Source organism: Globicephala melas, chromosome X (genome assembly GCF_963455315.2).
Source record: "Globicephala melas chromosome X, mGloMel1.2, whole genome shotgun sequence".
Lineage (NCBI taxonomy): Eukaryota > Metazoa > Chordata > Mammalia > Artiodactyla > Delphinidae > Globicephala > Globicephala melas.
This window is the reverse complement of record NC_083335.1, coordinates 66,968,299-66,989,213: the sequence shown is the minus strand read 5'-3', so window position 1 is coordinate 66,989,213 and position 20,915 is coordinate 66,968,299. Positions and strand designations below refer to the sequence as shown.

Below are 20,915 nucleotides of genomic sequence, written 5' to 3'. Positions count from 1 at the left end.
GGGCAGAATTGGTTTATTTCCTTAGAATATTGCTGGGAATAATAGTACTGGGTCAACAGGTACAAACATTTTCCCCACTCTTAACATTTCCAACGTTTTCAAAGAGTGTGCCAATTTCACTGTAATCCTGCCAGCACCTGGATATTTTGAAATAAAAGATTTCTTTTTCAAAATTGGTAGGGGAAAAATGTGCCATGCTTCAATTTCTGTATCTCTGCTTATTAGTAATGATAAAAATATGCTTGACACTATGTAGGTGCTTAATCAATGCATGTTGAATGAATAAATGGCATGTATGAACCTGTACATGTATTTGGGGATACGGGGGTTTAAACAGATATTGTGGTTATAAGAGATAAATGCCCGCTAGATGTAAGTTTGTGGGCTAAATGCCTGTATTCCATCTGCAGAGGTTCTAGAGGCGCCAAGAACGCCTTGGAATTTGGACCTGAATTGGGGCAATCTCTAGAGACTCTTGGTAATTTATATTTACCACAGGCATGTCTGTTTCCAGGTAGGATCAGCTGCAAGCTGTCTGAAACAGTTAAGATAATGGCGTGTGGGTATGCCCACGCCTGCATACAGCCCAGAGGCAGCCATAATTGGCTGGAGATAGAGTGTGCTTCCTTTGGCAGCAAAACAGTAATAAGAAGTGGCAGGTACCTGGGTATTCCACTGCAAACTGACCCAGGCCCTAGGAGGCCTTAAGTGGTGAATTTAAATATATAAGCTGCTCCAGTGCCACATGCAGAAACTAGAGCTGACTTGTAGCACTGGGCATTTCCCATGAAACCACACTACTTTTCTTTTCAACTTGCTAAGCATGAGAAGGCAGAGAAGTCCTTGGTTCAGAGAAGCTTGGTTTTGTCCCTTTTATCTATAGCTTGAAGCAGACAGGGTCATTTTTCCCTCCTAGAGATCACTGTCTTGATTTTGAATTTTTTTAATAGAGCAAAAACTAACAAAAGGCAGGTTGTTTTTCTTTGTTTTTAAGACCATGTAAAACTCATTACTAAACACAGCTTCTCTATGCTCCACCACCTCAGTTGTAGATTCTAGTAGTAAACTTACTCAAGGATTTCCTTGGTCATGAAATCTATCCATTTGATGAAAAGAATTCCATATTATTACCTTAATCTGCATATGCTGAAGTTGTGCTCAAGATTTTATTCTGAAAAATAAAGTGCTGTTTTCTCTAGACTCAAGAGCACTAGAGTATCAAGGTCATGGCAGATAGTATGAACAACTGGTGTGTGAATGATGCATTGGCAGTTCCTACCACTGCTGCTTTATTTCACTCAAATAGCACATTGATAAATTCAGTTTTTAAATTCCCTCTCCTCTGGAGGGGGGGATAAATTAGGGGTTTGGGGTTAACAGATACACACTACTATATATAGAATAGGTAAACAACAAGGACCTACTATATAGCACAGGGAACTATACTCAGCGTCTTGTAATAACCTATAATGGAAAAGAATCTGAAAAGTATAACTGAACCACTTTGCTGTACAGCTGAAACTAACACAACTTTGCAAATTAACTATACTTCAATAAAAATAAATAAATCAATAAATAAAATCCTTCTCCTCCAACATGTACTACAGCCATCTTAAGCAAGATACCAAATGCTGAATAAGGCTCAGCAGTCCCTGTCAGACACAGAGTATAGCTGTTTGAAATGTTAACATCAAACTCAAAAAGGACTTTTCCTGTAACTCCAAGTAGCACCCAATAGCTGTTGCACAAGCCCTTTCTCCTTAGGGTAACACCTCTAAGTTGCCACTTTGCTGCTTAGAGATGGCAGCATAAGCCTCTTTTTAAAAAAAATTTATTTATTTTATTTATTTATTTTTGGCTGCATTGGGTCTTTGTTGCTGTGTGCAGGCTTTCTCTAGTTGTGGCGAGTGGGGGCTACTCTTCATTGCGTTGCGCGGGCTTCTCATTGCAGTGGTTTCTCTTGTTGCGGAGCACGGGCTCTAGGCATGCAGGCTTCAGTAGTTGTGGCACATGGGCTCAGTAGTTGTGGTGCATGGGCTTAATTGCTCTGTGGCATGTGGGATCTTCCCAGACCAGGGCTTGAACCCGTGTCCCCTGCATTGGCAGGTGGACTCTTAACCACTGCGCCACCAGGGAAGCCCTAAGTCTCCTTTTTGATTCTTCAGCCTTTTGTTTTAAATCTGTTCTCATCAATTCTCCATCTATTCAAAAATCTGTTTGCCACTCCTTTCAAGAACTAGCTCCAAAATTCACCTCTTCCAAGACTTCCATGATTAACTGCTCCTTATTGCTAAATCTCTTCATCTCATACATATATTCAATTGGTACCAAAATTGATGTTGCTCCCCAATTATTCTAGTTTTAATAATGTTTCTAGAGTATAAGTTCCTTGAAGACAGGGGAATTTCCAGAAAGCTTAAAAGGAATTTAGAGATTGTCTAGATATCTAGATTAATATCCTTTGCTCTGCCCATTTTCCTGATGAAGAGACTGAGACCGAGAGAGGTTAATCTGTCCAAGTCAGTCAGTCAAGTTTGTAGAAAAAGTAGGCATAAAGCCCAGGTGTCCTGACTTTCAATAGTACACTTTCCACTATATTATGTCATCTTTTATTTTACTTGTATCTCTTCAGAAGGTGTAGTAAAGTGTCATACACACACACCCCCCACGTCTCTCAATAACTGCCAATACAATAAACATAAGAGTTTACATAAATAAGAAACTGACTCAAGGAAAGAGATAGAAAGCAGAAAGGTCATTTTCTTACTTCTTTGCATGATGCCACCCTCCAGACCAGTTGATCGCTACTTTGCACATTCCATCAATCAGGCACTGGGCAGCTGTGATTGTAGCCCCTCCTACAGCTGCTGCATAGTCAAATATTCCTTCAGTGGCTGGGCAGTCATAACCTTCAGGCAAACATCAGAAGAGCTTGTTAAAAAATAAGCTGGATAAAGAGGGGTGTGATATTATGACTTATAATAAAGAATATACAGTTAACCCTTGAACAACATGGGTTTGAACAGCGCAGGCCTACTTACAGGTGGATTTTTTTTCAGCAGTAAATACTACAGTACTACACCATTAGCAGTAGGTTGAATCCGCGGATGCGCAACTGCAGATGTGGAGGGCTAACTATAAGTTATACTCAGGTTTTCGACTGCACGGAGGGTGGGTGCCCCTAACCCATGCGCTGTTTAAGGATCAACTGTATTTCTTCCCAGTTTGTGGCAGAGTTCCTAAAATTCTTGGAATTCCTAAATGATGAGTTATAGATGTGTCTTGGTTGTATTAATGAGGTAACTTGTGGACCACATCTAAGGATGGGGGTTGGTTGCCAGTAGAATTATGAGGGTTGGAACTATCAGTTCCATCCCCCTGACCTCCTGTGTGAGGCCAGAGGAACTGGTGATTGAGTTTGTAAAAAATGAATAAACAGAAACTTAAATTAAATAGTCAGGAGACCAGAAGGGGGCGCTCTCACACCCTGAAACAATAACCAAGTTTAACAAGAAGAAAGACTTTTCTTTCCTGGCAAGGACTCAATGAAAAAGCCATGGACTCTTTTTTTTTTTTTTAAACCATAGCTCTCCCAAGTTCCTTTCCCTCTCTGTAAAAGTGTTCTCCTTCCCTTGCCATGGCTTGCCATGGTTGCAGACCCCAAATTGCAATTCTCTGCTGATCCCAAACAAACCCATCTTTGATGGAGAAATATCTGGCAGCCTACTTGTTTAGGTCAACAAGCTTAATCACCAATTGGCCAATGACTTAATCATTCATGCCTATGTAATGAAGCCTCCATAAAAACCCCAAAGGAGAGGGTTTGGAGAGCTTCTGGGTTCGTGAACACGTAGAGATTTGGGGAGAGTGGCACACCTGGAGAGGGCATGGAAACTCCATGCCCTTTCCCCATACGTTGCCTTTATGCACCTCTTCCATCTGGCTGTTCCTGAGTTATATCCTTTAATGATTAACTGGTAATCTAGTGAATATATGGGTTTCCTGGGTTCTGTGAGCCGCTCTAGCAAATTAATTAAATTCGAGGGGGTCATGGGAATTTCTGATTTATAGAGAGTTGGTCAGAAGCACAGGTAACAACTTGGACTTGTGCTTGGCATTCTGAGTTGGTGAGGTTGCTAGAACCTCCAATTTGCAGCCTGTCAGCCAGAGCACAGGTAACAGCTTCGGTTTGCAACTGATGTCTGATGTGGAGAGAAGTCTTGTGGGACTGAGCACTTCACCTGTGGAATCTGATGCTCTCTCCGGGTAGAGAGTGTCAGAACTGAGTTGAATTGTAGGACACCAAGCTGGTGTCCTGAGCATTGTTTGGTGGTGTGGGGGGAAATTCCCCCCTCCACACATTGGAATTGGGTCCAGTACCCTATTAGGAGGAGTAGATTGAGGTATGACAACAACATACCCTACCAGAAAGCTACTGTGCTAACACCAGCTCCAAAATGAGAGCTAAACACCTTCAATGTCGGGGAAGGAATTATTCAGTATTACAGCTAGAAAGACTAAACCTTGAAGATTAACTAGTCACATCCTATAGATGGAGAAACTGAGGACTGAGAGGTGATATGTCATATCTGTGATGACACAGAGCCAGGTCTGGGACCCCCTGGTGTCTTAAGCCCGCACCCCCGCCCTATACACATACCTCCAGTCCAGTGTTCTTCTATTAAATCATGTTGTTTCTCTAGACTATCCTATTGGCCACTTATGGCTTTTAAAAATGCAGCTGTTTAATGAGAGATAAGGCATCAAACTTAGCAAGAATATAAATATACACTGAAGTTAAAATATAAGGTCACAGGACAGTTAAATCAGTGTACATACAGCCAGACCCAATCTGGGCTCTGCTATTAGGGCGCCAAGCAACTGAAAGGTTTTCCTCCATTTTATCCAGCATTAATTTTGCTCAATTCATATGGGAGTGTGGTTAAAGGAAGATTAATATTGTGGTTAACACATTAGTTGTTAATTTAAAAGTATTAAAGACCATCATGCAAGTTATAAAAGATTAAGTAGTTATGATCTATAGATGGAGGTCATCTATCTCCCATCATTGCCTAGTAATGACTTTACCTAGTCCATATTCTATGGAGTCTGGATGATCATCATCTCCTTCCTGGCTGACCTTCTGGAGATGCTGCAGATAGGCATCGGTGTGGAAAGTGGCCATCTCCTCCATGGAGGCCACTTTGGGCTTAACTATCCTAATAATAACAGGGAACAAAGAAAGGTGAGTGAGTCAGATCCAGAGTATGCCAGAACCTGGAAGCAGGAGCCAGCAGTTGGAGTGAAAATACAACTTCCAGCTTCTGGTTCCAGGAGGCTGAAGCAATAAACACGTTCTGTTCCTCCACTGCAATACAGTCTTCATTTCCTCACATCTACATGTTGACTCCATTAAAAAGGGGTGAGAGGATAGATATCTCCCTTGAGTTTATAGGCAGGTTAAAAAAAAGAGTTATTATATTTAAGTTAAATAATCAGGTATTAGACAAATTTTGCTCTGTGAGTTACAACTTTCATGACAAACCAGTAGGAAGAGATATTTTCATTTGAATCAGTTTTCCTAATTGGGCAAATACAATCCTTTCAACTACATTTTTACTTTAATAGGCAGCTGTATTGTCATGAATTTTGAATTTGGAGTCAGAGAACTGGCTTCCCGTCCTAATTACCAGCTCTATAACCTCAGATAAGCTGACTGTTCTGTAGTTCAGTTTCCTCATCTGTAAAGTGGGGATATCTTATGGGAAGATTAAATGATAACATACATGAAAATGCCTTGTGGATAACTGTCATTATTATTAATATTAAAGGATTAAAAAATAGGCAACCAAAAAATGTGAAAGTTTCTATAATTGGTCCCTCACATCTGCCTCTGAGAGGAAGGAGAGAAGGAGCAAACAGGCTAGAACTGGGCTTTGCTCAGAAGCTCTCAACCCACTGTTCACAAGAAGTGAAAATAGGAGTGACGGAGAGAATACAGGGTGCTAACCTAACAACAGGACTTAACCACCTCTAACTTCTAGCTGCCTAGTCCCCATATCCTCTTCCTGACTCTGCCACTGCCACTACTGCTCTCTAGCCCTCACCACTCAAAGGGGGGTCTATGGACCAGCAGCAGCATCACCTGGGAGCTTGTTAGAAAGGCAGAATTTCAGCCTCCCCTCAGACCTACTGAATCAGAATTTGTACTTCAGTGCTCACTTCAGCAGCAGATATACTAAAATTGGAATGATACAGAGATTAGCAAGGCCCCTATGCAAGGATGACACTCAAATTTGTGAAACATTCCATATATTTTGGATTGGGAGTTTGGGCTTAGCAGATGCAAACTATTATATAGAAAATGGAAAGAGAACAAGGTCCTATTGTATAGCACAGGGAACTATATTCCATATCCTGTGATAAACCATAATGGAAAAGAATATGAAAAAGAATATATATATATATCACTTTGCTGTACACCAAAAACTAAACAACATTGTAAATCAACTATACAATTAAAAAAAAAGAATCTGTATTTTAACAAGGTAATTCATATGCACATTCAAGTTTAAAACGCATGACCCAGGCCACAGGGAGGCATTAGTGTTTTTTTTGTTTGCTGAAGGGGAACATGCCCATGAGTTTCTCCTGAATTAATATGGCTATACAGGCTACTACCATCACCAAGCAAGCTCAGCCTCAAAAAGTAAATATATATAGCTAAGATCCAAGGAGTCTTGCTTCTTCTTCAAGAAAACATGTCTACACCCTCAGAAGTGATAACTCTGCCCATTAAAATAAAAATTTTACAGTTTCTTGTACCATGTTTCCCGGCCCTAATTGCTCCCTCTTTTAATACCCTTCCTCTTCCTTAACAAATCCTTACTGAGAGCCTCCCTACTTAACAGCAAGGAAATTAGACAGTTTTGCTTTGCTTTGATTTCTTGTTTGTCAAAGTAATTTTTTGAACTGTTAAATAACTTTAATGGAAAGCATGTAGTTTTTCTGTTTACCAAACCTATGGGTTAAAAAACGGTTGAAAAACATTCATAAAGAAGATACTCAATAAATGATTTTGTTAATAATAAGGATAAAATTTACACTACCTTCTGGGAGATAAATGAAGCATATCACACTAGCCAGCATAGACAGATGTTCACCCAATTGGCCAGAAAATGTCACAAATAATCCTACAAGTGTCAGGGTTCTAATATTTACTCTTATAACAACAAACAGCAACTTCATTTTTTTGTTTTTTTTTTAAAGAAGCACTTAGCTCTGTGCTGAGTTATGGCCTTGGCTCCAGGAGTTTCCTTTGGTCTTGACTGTCTCCAGGCTCATCATTAAAGTTTGGTGGTGGTAATGGTATATCTAAAAGTCTTAAGTTGAACCCATACTCTCAGAGCTGGCTTAGGAAAGACAAAAAACAAACAACCCCAAAACCAGAACACCTCCCAGCTGAACATCTTTTTTTCTATCAGATAGGTTTTAGTACCCAAAAGTACTCACCCCGAAACCTCCACAAAACACCTATCCCTAGGATACTTCCCTCCCAGCAATAAAGTCCTATTTCTTAACTGCTTCATGTACTTTTTTCGAGTTTTCTTAATTCTTCAAGAGCTTTTACTAGGTTACAGGCAGATTACCAACACTGTGAATCACAAAAAACTTTTAAAAAAGGACCATTCTCTCCCTAATTAGCCCCACTGTGAAGCAGGAAGTTAAGGCTATGAACACCTGGGTTCAGGGCTCTGTTCAAGCACAACTTACCTCATTTGCTTATGCAGTGCATATGCTTCAATCAAGGAATGTACCATACTGGCCTAAAAACATCAGCAAAAAAGGAAGGAAAAAAAGGCAGAAAATAGTCTCAAATGTTTAATTCAGAGAAATTCCATCGACTTCATCATCCTGAACAAAGGAACTAACTTTTAACTCCCCTCCCTTTTTACTTAACAGTTACAAAGCACTTTAGACAATACAAAGTATCTAAATCGCTAAGGAGCAAGCTATCGGGCCTTACGGAGGTGTTGGAACACTTTTCTCCTGCAGCTTCTTCTCCACTTCGGGGATCCCTGGCAGTAAAGACACCATCCCCTCCATGCCATCCCTTCCCCCTCCCCCGCACCTCCACCCCACCCCCACCTGTCCGTTGGACGCCCCGCTGCGCTCTCAGGAAACTCTCTAAGGGAACACTTCCTCCATCACCTGGTACAGCCGCCCAAATTTCTGCTGAAGATTTCCCCCAGCCCTGTATCCTCTTCGCTTCCTAATGCCCTCCCGTCCACCGGCCTCCCACCCACACCCCCAAAACCCACGGTCTTTCATCCCAACCTTTCTTACCCGTTTGGGGACTTTGGCCAGGGAGTCGCACATGCTAACATACTCGGGGCTGTAAATGTAAACCGGGGGCAGGGACTGCCCACCGTCCGCCGGTTCCTCCGGCTCCTCCATCTTCCACTTACAGCCGTTCCGGAGCCACCGTCCGGATCCGGCTTTTTTCGGACTCAGCCCGGGCTCCGGTTCCTGCTCCTCTGATCGGCCGCAGCGGTGCTCCCTGGTCAACATTCCCTCCTAGTTTCGAGATCGCCGGTGACACTGTCCCTGCTCCCCATCCAATTGAAGAAATGCATGGGCCTTGTCAGGCCAGAACCCCTACATTTAGTGACTACAGTTCAAAAACGGAGGTCGGCAGATATAAAAGCCCAAATAGCTGCCAATTAGGATCGATATTTTATAGCACAAATAAGCACAGTCAAAACTAACCATTGTTGCCCTACGGGGCCATTTGAGATGAAGTCAGACCAGCTTCAGAGCATGCTGGGAGATGTAGTTTCGAGGGATTTGAGTAGCGGAAGAGTCCGGGCTAATTACTAAAATAGCCGCGAATTTGAGTTTTAGCGCTAAAAAAAAAAAAAAGGATCACCGTCAACGCTTTATGAATTGTCTCAATCTGCAAACACACCCATATAAATATCTAAAGACAGACACAGTGTGGCCACTAAGAGCCCAGCACCACCCAACACATCAGACGGGCTCTTTTTGGTGGGGGATTAATTAATGGTACAAACTGTTTGAAAAGTTTACACAGTCAATTCTGTGCTGCAACTTAGTTCACTGCTTTTCATCATTAACTATCCATGTCCATATAAGAGTTAACAATCTCAATAATTCACTCTGGCAAAGCTGGTACCACTTTCCCAAGACGCTGGCTGGTACTCTGTAAATTGCTTCGTAGATTCAGTCAAGCAATGATGTCAAATCACTCCTTGAAAATTCACTTGGAGTTAAGTGTGTAAGCAGATACTTTCAGTGATGTTTGGAAACTGCAGCTCTTCTTCCTTCCCTCCTTTTTTTCTCTGCAGCTATACAAGAGTTAGGGAAATATTTTAGGTTTAGTGTGAGGGTTCACATTAAAGAGTATCCTGGAGCAGTTTTAGAATTACCATCAGTATTTCCAGGTTCCTGGGGGCCCCTATGATCTGACACAAACTAGCCAATGCCCAAGGCCCCAACTCTCACATCAACATGAATTAACCTCTCAGACAATCCAATATTCTAGTTTGCTTTTTTCCCCTACTCTTTAAACATTTATGGAGTATTGTGATATGCACTTGGATATACTATCTCATTTCATCCTTGCAACAGTCCTATAAAGGAGGTTGTAATACACCCATTTTACAGATGCAGTTTAGAGAAAATAACTGTTCAAAGTCACACACACAAACAGAAAAGCAGGAATTCAAAACCAGGTCTGCCTGACACTGAAGTTTTTGAACATTCCCTTTACTATATAAACTTGATTCCTCCAGGATGACTTTGTGTTAAATCTAACCTTGTTCAACCCTCCATTTAGTATCTCCTCAATACTTAGTATTCTGGATTTTTTTTTTCTCCTGCGATGTGTTTCTTTAGCTAGAATGTAAGCTCTCATGCTCCTTTTGTATCTTCCCATAGCAATTAGCTCAAAGTTCTGCCATCATTCAATCATTCATCAAACTTTATCTGACATCAACTAAGTGTACAGTACAGCTGAGGATTCAATCCTCAAGATGAATTACAGTCTGATCTCTGCTCTCAGGGAATTTGCATTCTTGTAGATGAGACGGATACACAAGAAGCAGAGTCAGATAATGAATGTAGGATGCTTGTTTAATAACTAAGCATTAAGTACTTAATAACTGGTACTTAGTAAATGGCAACTAGGGTTCTTCTTCAGTGACATCTGAGAGGGTCCTGGTGGATAGATAGGATTTTACCTGGTGAAGAAGGGAGCCAGGGGAGGGCATGCTGACTAGAATCAACAGCATAAGCAAAAACAAAAAGGAGAACATTTCTAGGCTAGTTTAGTTGAAGGGGCTGGCTCATGAAGTGTTTTGAATACTAGACTAAAGAGAATAGACCTCACCCTGTGGGAAATGGGGAGACATATAAACAGAAATCTTAAAATAAAAGATTTCTACAGCAGTAGTGTGTAGGGAAGATTAACTATTGAAAGACTACAAGCAGTGAGAGTGCTGCAATGGATCAGATAAGAAATAATGATCATTTATGGTTTTGTTTTGTTTTTTTGTTCTTTTGGCTGTGCCGCGTGGCATGCGGGATCCCGACCAGGGTTAGAACTCGTGCCCCCTGCAGTGGAAGCACGGAGTCCTAACCACTGGACCGCCAGGGAATTCCAAAGCAATGATGATTTAAACTAGGGTAGGGACAATGGAAACAGAGAGGGAGAAACAATGCACAGGGTAGGTTCAACAGGACTTCCTTACTACTAGTACTTGAATATTGGTGAGAGCAGATGGAGAAGTTATTGAAAATTCTTAAAGTCTGTGTGAAGAGAAGGCCAGCAGTATCAATATAAGGAAGAGGGAAATGAGAAGGAAGAACTCAGAGGGTAGGGCAGGTGCTTAACCCAGTTTATTTCCCCACATAGATAAGAGATAGCTAAAGTCATAACAGTGGGTGAGATAGTCAAGGGAACATGGCTGTCTCCACTGCGATGTCTAATCATATCTAACTTAACATTTTCAAACCAAACTCCTGATTTTCCTATCCAAGTCTTTGCCACCCCTTCCCCATCTTTCATAGCTCAGTAGAGATACCAAAGTCTATCCAGTTGCCTAAGCCAGAAACCTGGGAGTTATTTGTATTCCCTCCTTTTCTTTCACTCCCAAATCTAATCCATCAATTTCCATTGGTTTCACCTCCAAGACGTGTCTTAACTACCTCCACTTCTCTCCTCTGCACTGCCGCCACCCCAGTCCTGGCACTGTCATCTCTCACTTGGACTTCCTGCAATACCTAGCTGGCTTCTACTTCCACTCTTGTTGACTTACAATCCATTCTTTTTGTAGCCGCAGAGTGAGCTTCTTAAAAAATGTAAATCAGATCATGTCACTTTTTAAAACCTGCCCCACGCCATGGTGAGAATCTTTGAGCTAGGAAGAAGAGAGTGATTTGGGAGAATGCCGTTTGTGGGAGTTGGGAGAGAAAGATGCCAAAAAGGAGACAAAAAAGTAATAGTTGGGTGAGAACTGGTACAGTTTCACAGAAATCAAGGGATGAGAGGGTTACAAGAAGGGAGAGGTAGTAACAATGTCATGTATTGCAAAAGGGTCAGAAACCCCTTTTGCCATTAGGAGTTCACTGGTGCTCTATGAAAAACACACGAGGCAAGGGAGGAAGCCAGATTGCAAGGGGTTAATGAGTGAAGCCAATGCTGTCAAGTGTAACTTCCTTTTTGAAGAAATTTGATTGTGAAAGGAAGGAATTATTATAGTATATCAACCTAGGGGGATGTCAGAGCCCAGGAATATTTTTTTAGAATAAGAGAGAAATGCACATGTTTACAGAGGGGAAGGAGTCTATGGGGCTGTAGGAGTTGACTAAAAGGTGAGATCATGACAAGTTGGCAATATAAGGAGGAAACAGGACTTGTCTAGGGCTTTTCATGGATAGACAGTGGAGAAGGAGGGCAGGATACAGACTGGCCAACTGAGACTCTAAAGTCTGGACTCTGATGTGAAAATTGATTTTTCCATGTGTTCTTTCAGTTCTAGCAACAGGTAGCTGAACACTTCAACATGGGGAGCATTGCTTTTAAACTGGAAACAGTATCCTCATTTGGCATACAATGTGGCAAGATGATTCAACTATGGAAAAAGATAAATTGTTGCACAAGGATCTGCAACAGCAAATCCCACAGGGAGGCTGCACCCTTATTCATGATTAAGATAGAGCACAAACCATGCCACAGGTCCCAACCTCAACTTTCCACAAGCTTAATACCCATACGATCCTTAACTTGGGAAGAAAACCTTTCTCAAAGCACCAGATTTGCAGTCAGAGGACTTGAAGTCAGAGGAAATAGGTTGAATCTTGGCTCCAAAGTTTACTAGTGTGGTGACCCTGGACAAGTTCTTGGCCTCACTTTCCTTAGCCATTTTTGCTAAAGGTAGTTTTTGAACCAGCAAGGTCAGGATGGGCTATGCCACTTCTTTTGATGATCTCCTCTGCCTTCACTTGCTGGCAGAAGCAGGCAGAAGGGAAAGCAAACACATTAAGAAGTCACCACCCCTCTGGCCACCTTCTTTGTGCATTTTACAATATGCCCACTGATATCTCAACTGTAGTGAACCAACTGACCCTTGTTTTCACACCACTTCCTAATGTCTTTTCCTTGGAGAGTGTCATTGTTGAGAATGTGAACTCTATAGAGTCAAACTGCTTGAGCTCAGATCCAAGCTCTACCACTTCCTGGCTGTCTGATTTTCAACAATTTGCTTATAATGCTTAGTGCCTCAGTTCCCTCATATGGAAGATGGGGATGACAACAGTAATTAACTCACATGGTGACTGTGAAAACAGAATAAGATGGTCATACCAAGTGCCTGTATAACAATGTCTGGCATTTGGTAAGCACTCAAATATTGATTATCATTTAAGAGCTATTATGCCAAATATTCCTCAATTTGGGGGAAAGTCTCCACCCCATTGCTATCCTCACCCACATACCGTTACTGCAAGAGTACTGTTACTGGTTTGAGAACAGGTCCTTTGCTTTTAGGCCTAGCCTTAAAAGAAATCGGACTTCTGCTAAATAGAGGGTGACCATACCATCCAAACTGGGACACTTTTGAGTGACAGAGAGTGCTATTAATAATTATGCCAGGACAACAGGCATAAACGGGGACTGTCCTGGGCAAACCAAGACCTAAGGTCACTCAAGTTTAATAGGAAATGAAGACTAAGTGTGGAAGACACTATATTTATCTCCATTGCATTAGTACAGGTACTAGGTATTTGGTAAGTAGAAAAGGGTCAGAGTAAGAATAACTTTGGACCCATCAGCTGCATAAAATTCTCAGAATGTAGTATAACCTAATTAACCAGGATGGGACTGCAGAGACTGTTCATCCTTGCTGGATAAACCCTCTCTTGTTACACAAAAGGCTAATGAGTAGTTGAACAAGATTCTGCCGAATAGTTATAACACTTAGGAGAACGAACTGTTTTTAGGTACCCTCCAGTTGTGCAGGAGCACCACCTGCAAACAATTATAATGCTGACCAAAAATCAGTCTTATTCATTCATCAGAACAGGCTCCCGACAGATGTCAATAAGCTAGTTGGAATTCAGTGAGCCTAGTTTGAGCAGTCATGCACTCGAATGATAAAACTGCATTTCTTTACATATATTACATACCATATTATATAATGTATAATATATGATTTATGTATTAATATTATTCTACTTTGATCCAATTATGAACTTTGTACCGCATAATTAGAGTATGTAAAATAGAGCCATGAAATAAACTCCAATCACAGAAACACATATAAAGTTTTGCACATTGGCACCAGACATGATTTAATTGGAAATTCTAATTTTTTATTCTGTTTTCAAAACATAAGTGCTTAAAAAGTGTCCAATGTGTTTTTTAGTACCACATGCTTAAAATGAACAAAATATGAATCAAGTTTTCTAAACAGTTGCTTTAAAAGTGAAGTAGCTGTGTGTGGGAAGCATAGTGATAGATAACTTCATAAACCCAGAGAAATGTAGCCATCAGGGTCAGTTCAGGTAAATTTGTGTGGGAGGGAGTGGTGGCTTTCAACTGTGCCACTCCAGATGTACTCTCTGTGGCTGGGGTACACTTGCAGCCAGTGAAAAGACAGTTTCAGAACAGGGTGTAAATTTTCTTTATATGTGACCAGAAAATCACGTAATCAGAAAGCTACTTACTGTGTGTTTCCATTTCCTATAAGAGAGGTACTGAAAAGTTTGGCCATCCTTTCTTTGTTTCCACTATCTGTTTTCTATCACCCTACTATGCTCATTTATTCATGTGTACTCATAATATTGTCACTGGTTCTGTTACAATTATTTAGAGAATCCCCCATCCCCATTCTTGGAGAAAAACCTGAAAAAATCTGAAGGAAAATAGGGGATTGAAGTAGGAGGTTATCTGAGTATAAACAGGGAAATTAGTAGAGTCTTAACAGGAGAAGGAAAATGCTATGGACTGAATGTTCGCATCCCTCCAAAATTCATATCTTGAAGCCTTAATCCCCAATGTGAAAGTATTTGGAGGTGGGAGCCTTTGGGAGATAATCAGGTAGAGTCCCCATGGTAGGATTAGTGCCCTGAGAAAAAGAGGAAGAGCCGAGAGCTCACTCTCTCTGTGCCATGTAAGGATACAGCAAGAAGGCAGCTATCTACAAACCAGAAAGAGGGCCGTCACCAGACACTGAATCTGCTGGTACTTTGATCTTGTATCTCTCAGCCTTCAGAACTGTGAGAAATAAATGTTTGCTGTTTAAGCTACCCTGTCTATGGTATTTTGTTATAGTGGCCTGGAACTAAGACAGAAAGTTAGGAGAAACATTCTTCAACTGGCTACCTAAACATGAGACTAGGAAAGAGGACTCAAGGAATCCTCCACTATCTTTTGCGTATCAGCCTGAGGCCATAGTCACACCCCTCTCCCACACACAACACTCATATTTACATACTTAACTCAGTTTGTCAAATGTAGATAAAGACAGATATACAGGCATGTCAAAACTACTTAACATTCAGAAAAATTCCCACGTGTGCTTAGACACACATACAAATGCAGGTGTTTACGAGAGACAGATACATGCCTGCAGATATCAAGATATACATAGATATGAACACAGAGAATCAGGAAGTAAAAATGTAAATGAATGAGTTTAAAAGTAGATAGGAGGGCAGGGAGTTGGAGGGGGTGGATGCTATAGAGAGTGAATAGGTGAGTGAGACGGAGACCAGGTGAGCACAAAGAAAGAGTGCTCAGTAAAGCAGCTGTAGACTGGACTGCTATATGCCTGTTCGCCAAAGACAGAGGCTTCAATTATTCTCTGTGTTGTATGCTGGCCCACTCTTCAGAGCCATGGATTAGTGTACAAGGCTCTCTTCAGGGCACTAACCCATCTCTAATTCCTTCTCTGTTTCCTAGGTGTAAGACTCTACCCAGACATCTTCTCTTCTGCCCCCCTCCTTTCTGGAATTGGGACCCTGGCTCCATTTCTCTGGGTTATTCTGCATTTTCTACTACAAATACATCTTTGAGTACCAGCAATCTTCATAAAATGTGATTTTAAGTGTTAATACTGAAATCCTTAAATATGCACACTGCACTTGCATTTTTTTGATATTTCACCAAAGGGAGAGTAAGAATTATGTGTGCCGATATAGAGAAGGCAAAAGCAGAGACAGTAAGTTCTGCACAGAAAGGAGTTCATCATTCAGTGTGAGGCAGCATGTGAGTAAAGAAGAAAACCATGATCTGGTACTCTTTTCCCAAGAAAAGGCACTTAGGATAGACATTTCCAATTTATAGCAGCATAAAGTCCAACAATTTAGGGTTTACTCACTTGAAATAATGTTCCAAAGCACCCACTACTCGTTCACACAATGAACCAAACATAAGAAAAATCAAACTTTAGGAATAAGTTATTATTAACACCTGCTCCCCAAACAGGAGTTAGAAAACTAAGGTTGTAACAGATCTAGAGAATAAAAACACATGCAAACTTTTATGAACCATGAAAGAATTAAGGCACTGAAAAGCCTGGGTGAGCAGATGCCTCCAGGCAAGGGTTCACGTCTTCTACACCAGTTAGTTTATCAGAAAAGTTCGCTCTTCTTGGGAGGGATGGGTTGGAAAGGGGCACGGTCGGGAGTGATCAGGCCATCACATTTCAGTTCCATGCACAATGAGGCAGGAGCCGGCTGTCAAAAGGCTCCCAGCAGCCAGGGCCTAGAGGCCTCACTGCATGGCACAGATGCTGTGAGGCAGGAACTCCTGCACGTAGGTGGCAGCTGCCTTGGAGAGGTAGGTCATGGTGCCAAACCTGCCACTGGGTGCACTGTCATACAGAAGAGAACAGATGCCAGATGCAGGATCCTTGGCCAACATGATATCATCTGCGCCGAGGGTTTTCTGTTTGGTTTTTAAGGGTGGGAGAACACAGGGGAAAGGAAAAATTACTAATCCTACTAATTAAAGTCCTGATTAGAATAACTCAGAGCCTCCTCCCCATCACCAACTAGTTGGATCTTAGGCTGTTTAGACAGGAAGGGATCAGGGTTATGCACAAAATGGTGACTATGAGTTTCTATATATGCATTTTTCACTAGATCCTAAAATCACATGAAATTATTTTTAAAGCATTAATTGTTTTGAATTTTTGAAAGTTAAATATAATAGGTAATTACAGTTGTGTTTGTTAAAGAGTCAAATGTTAATACTTACAAATCACCCTAGAGGGACTTTGGTCTGAATCCTTCTAGTACCACTGATTTCAGCATGTATTATTTTATCTTGCATTTCATCATTATTTCTTTCTAAGTCGACTTAATTCAAATAGACCTCAAGCTTTCCAATATAGAGTCTATGCCTAAAAGGGATCACATTTTCTGCTACAACGAACTAAGAGCAATCAGAATATTTAAAATTAGGACTGTCCTAGAAAATCCTTGAAAAGTCCTAGAGAAACTTTTAATTTCCTTTGCATTCCCCCCCAGGGCCTAATAGAATGAAACACTGATTACATGTTTTGGAGACTGTTCTATTAACAGCAGTGCATGTCCTTCACTTTATGTGGTCCTACTCTTAATCTAAGAAATATTTGGAAAGCTTTCAATAGTTTGCATTTTTAAAATGTGCTTTATTTCCTGGAATAAGATTTATTAAGAAAATAAGGAAATGTAGAATTAAAAGTTTCACTTTAATATTTTCCTACAGGTAAGAGAGAAAAGCAAAACCAAAACAAAACCAAAATCAAATCTTCTCTTTTCCTTAATCGTCCAGAAAGGATATACTACCCAATAGTTTCTTATTAAGTCCTTATCGCTACGAAAAGTAGTGTGATAAAAGTAGTCTGAAATATGACGAAAAGCATAAAAGTCTCCTGAGTTCCAGGCAACTTTACCATGTAACACAACCACAAAACTCATGGTAAAAGACAGAGGTCATCCCACAGCTTACTTCTTTTACAGATAGAGCTCAGAGCCACTACAAAGGGGGCCTAGAAAAGAGCTATGAGGAAGAGGACACAAGAAAGTGACCTTGGCTTCTTGAAGAGCTCTGAATGCAGTCAGGTTAGTATCAGACATTCCTCTTTGAGAAAACAACAGGTTTGCCTACCTGTTCTTGAAGAAACAAGTCATTGGCAATATGCACTATTTTTTCCACAGCAATGATGCTTCCAATACTATGAATTTCAATGTCTGACATCATGGTGAGGACAAGGATGGCTTCAACCAGAAGCTGGCGGTACTCCGGCTGAGGTACACGATTCAGGACAGACTCCACGTGAACAGAGAATTTAATCTCACCTGGAGTCATCTGTGATAGAGAAGAAGAAAATCACTTCCTAAGAGCCCATCATGCAGGAGACATCAATTACCTATTCTGAAAGGCAGAAGAAATACTGTAGCCAAGAGTACTGCTTCAGTCTCCTTTAATATAATTGAGTGAGTACATAGGTTCAATCTTGTTTTTGAAGGCAATCTGGCAAGCATAACAAGAGTCATAAAAGTATCAATGCCCTCTAATCCATAATCCTCCTTCTGGAAGTTCATCCTAAGGAAATAATTCAAGAGAGGAGAAAAGCCCTATGTGCAAGAGTGTTTTATAGCAGCATTAGTCACAAGTGGAAAACTAGAAGTAATCTAAACATGGGAATGGTTGTGTAAATAATGGCATATCATGGTACAGCAACTTCATGAGTTTCTATAGAATCATTAAAAGAATAAATAAGATGACTGTGGATAAAGGAAAAATCTAAGTAGAAACTAAAATTGTATATACGTGATGATGAGGATTATGTAAAATATTTATATACTGTTAGATTAAAAAGGGCATGAAGAAATATGAAGTTATTTTAGGGTGAAGGGGATTGAGGGCTAATTTTTGGTAAAACTGTATTAAGTATATACTTTAGGGTGGCAATGTAGATTTGAAGTCTAAAGACCTGGGTTCAAGTCCTGTCTTTGTCAGTTACTGGTTCTATGACCTTGGACAATTCACTTCTCTAAATTTGTATGCTTATCTGTGAACTAGGAACTACAATCCCTTCCTTAGCTATCTCACATAGTTGTGCTGAAGATCAAATTAAAGACTGTGTAAAGGTGTTTTGGAGACTCTTAAAGGTACATTCAGGTATGTATTATTATTAATTCTGTTAACATTTCAATCTTGCTTAAAGGCAGAGAGAAGACCAAGAGAGGACACAGTGTTCTTTACTAGGGAAGAGGCTTCTAGGAAGGAGTGGAGCCCTGAAACACAGCATTAACTTTCTGTACCCACCCTTGCAGCCATGATCTACAAGAACTCCAGAGTTTTTGAGAATTTTCTACTATCCAGTCTTACTATTCTCAGCTTCCCAATTCTCGCTCCTTTGTTGATTTTGTATAAAAGCTATTTCTTTATAATTTCAGTGTGACTGGGCAAAAAGCAAAATATAAAAGCACCTCCTAATCTATGTCTGTGGTTCATGGCAATGTTTTCCAACCATGGTGATATATCAGGATTATTCTAAGGATTTTTTTTTTTTAAAGTACAGGTGCTCGGGCTTCCCTGGTGGCGCAGTGGTTGAGAGTCTGCCTGCCAATGCGGGGGACACGGGTTTGAGCCCTGATCTGGGAAGATCCCACATGCCGCGGAGCAACTAGGCCCGTGAGCCACAACTACTGAGCCTGCGCGTCTGGAACTTGTGCTCCGCAACGAGAGGCCGCGACAGTGAGAGGCCCGCGCACCGTGATGAAGAGTGGCCCCCGCTCGCCGCAACTAGAGAAAGCCCACGCACAGAAATGATGACCCAACACAGCCATAAATGAATAAGTAAATAAATAAATAAATAAAATTAAAAAAAATAAAAATAAAAAAATAAAGTACAGGTGCTCATGCCCCATCCCTGGAGAGTCTAATCCACTGAATTGGAGATAGGAGCTCAGGTTACTGTGATATATAGTTAGAGCTAAGGACCATTGGTTTATGATCACTGGTTTATAGTCTACAAACATGTTAGTAGAGAAAGGTAGGGATGAGCAGGATGGGGACATGAGAAGTCATTCATTCATTCATTCTTAGATTTCTATCTCATCTGCCATTTCTAACTCTGGCAACACTCACATAAATCAGCCTAACTTAATCAACCATTAAAAGAAACTGCCTTTATATAATTAATGTAACACATAATTATTCTCTAATATTCCCATTCTATTTTTTAAGAACATTCTCTCCTTTCTTCCAATGCATTTCTTGTTCAGTTGATTTATAAAAGCATAGATTTGTTATTTTGAAAAGAGATCACTGAAATACTTTAGCCAGACAAGCTATCAATCAAATAAATGTGAAAGACACAGAATCTTACCTCTCTAGTGGTTGAAGAAGGAAGAACAAAACCTTCCACAGAAAGTCCATGACACTGCAAAACAGCAAAAACGTCACCCGGGACATGCTGACAACTGGGAGACTGTAAGGAGACACTTAGTATTTCTAAGTGTGTTCCCCTGGGTAGATGCTGAGTAATCACAGGCCAGGGAAAGGCCCTGCAGCCCACGGGTCTTTGCCAAGGGGTTACGCTTACTGTGTGGCAAGAAGCAGGGTTGGACTATAGGGAACTCAAGCTTCATCCTCTACTTAGGGGAGTGGAAGGGTCGGGAAGGTCTACCTGCTGAGATAGTCTAGCCCTAAAGATTCAGAGACTATCTGAGAGGATACCACGGTAGGTCCCAGAGCCATCACAAATAGACTTTCATAAAGATTTTTTTGGGCTGAAGAGAAAAAACTCAAGATATGCATTTACCAGACATGCATAGTTACATTTTCTAGTTAAGCATCCCCCATCAGCACTCCTGATCCCCTCACTCTGCTCTACTTTCTCTACAGTATGTCATCTTTCAACATTCTGTATAATTTACTTATTTATTGTGTTTCTTATTTATTGTCTCTCCTTAGTAGAATGTAAGTTCCATAAGGACAGAGATCGTCGTCTGTTTTGTTTTCTGTTGTATTCCTGTGAGCACCTAGGACATTGCCTAGTGCATGGCAGATGCTCAAGAAATACTGTATGAACGAATGATATTTTATCTTCCCCCCACCATCAATTCAATTATTAAAAAGCAGTGGGAATTAATGATTTGCCATTTTAGATTTTAAATAAATCAAAACATTATATATTAAACCACAGATAAATATTCCAATCCAAAAAGTTTATCGACCCTACCAGACACTTCCATCCCATGTTCCATATGCCAAATAACAATCTTTGAGAATTACCAGCCTTGAAACATATGTGCAGAGTGATTATGTTACATTCATACTCTGAAAGGAATGGAATGAAAATAAAAACAGACGGCATTTGTTTTTCCCCTTTACA

The 20,915-nt window shown here is 40.7% G+C and overlaps 2 protein-coding genes and 1 non-coding gene across 11 annotated transcripts in view; 1 reads left to right on the top strand and 2 right to left on the bottom strand.

Moving 5' to 3' along the window:
* Nucleotides 1-8,784, bottom strand: part of HDAC8 (histone deacetylase 8) — a 250,574-nt gene extending 241,790 nt beyond the window's left edge. For all 3 annotated transcript variants that reach the window (XR_004038054.2, XM_030851045.2, XM_060292839.1), the window contains exons 1-4: nucleotides 8,347-8,784; nucleotides 7,774-7,826; nucleotides 5,089-5,219; nucleotides 2,768-2,909 (exon numbers count right to left, since the gene is read on the bottom strand). Coding sequence is in view for 2 of the 3 variants with exons in the window: in XM_030851045.2 (XP_030706905.1) it covers nucleotides 2,768-2,909; nucleotides 5,089-5,219; nucleotides 7,774-7,826; nucleotides 8,347-8,571 (551 nt within the window). In the remaining variant the exon portion in view is untranslated. The remainder of the gene's footprint in view (nucleotides 1-2,767; nucleotides 2,910-5,088; nucleotides 5,220-7,773; nucleotides 7,827-8,346) is intronic.
* Nucleotides 6,215-6,318, top strand: LOC115849592 (U6 spliceosomal RNA). The gene has a single exon (XR_004038056.1). It is a non-coding gene; the product is annotated as a U6 spliceosomal RNA (small nuclear RNA).
* A 5,099-nt stretch (nucleotides 8,785-13,883) lies between the features above and the next one.
* PHKA1 (phosphorylase kinase regulatory subunit alpha 1) overlaps nucleotides 13,884-20,915 on the bottom strand; it is a 131,140-nt gene continuing 124,108 nt past the window's right edge. For all 7 annotated transcript variants that reach the window (XM_060292559.1, XM_060292560.1, XM_060292562.1 and 4 more), the window contains 3 exons: nucleotides 19,908-19,961; nucleotides 17,678-17,878; nucleotides 13,884-16,471 (listed from right to left, as the gene is read on the bottom strand). In XM_060292559.1, the coding sequence (XP_060148542.1) occupies nucleotides 16,298-16,471; nucleotides 17,678-17,878; nucleotides 19,908-19,961 (429 nt within the window). In that variant the 3' untranslated portion in view covers nucleotides 13,884-16,297. The remainder of the gene's footprint in view (nucleotides 16,472-17,677; nucleotides 17,879-19,907; nucleotides 19,962-20,915) is intronic.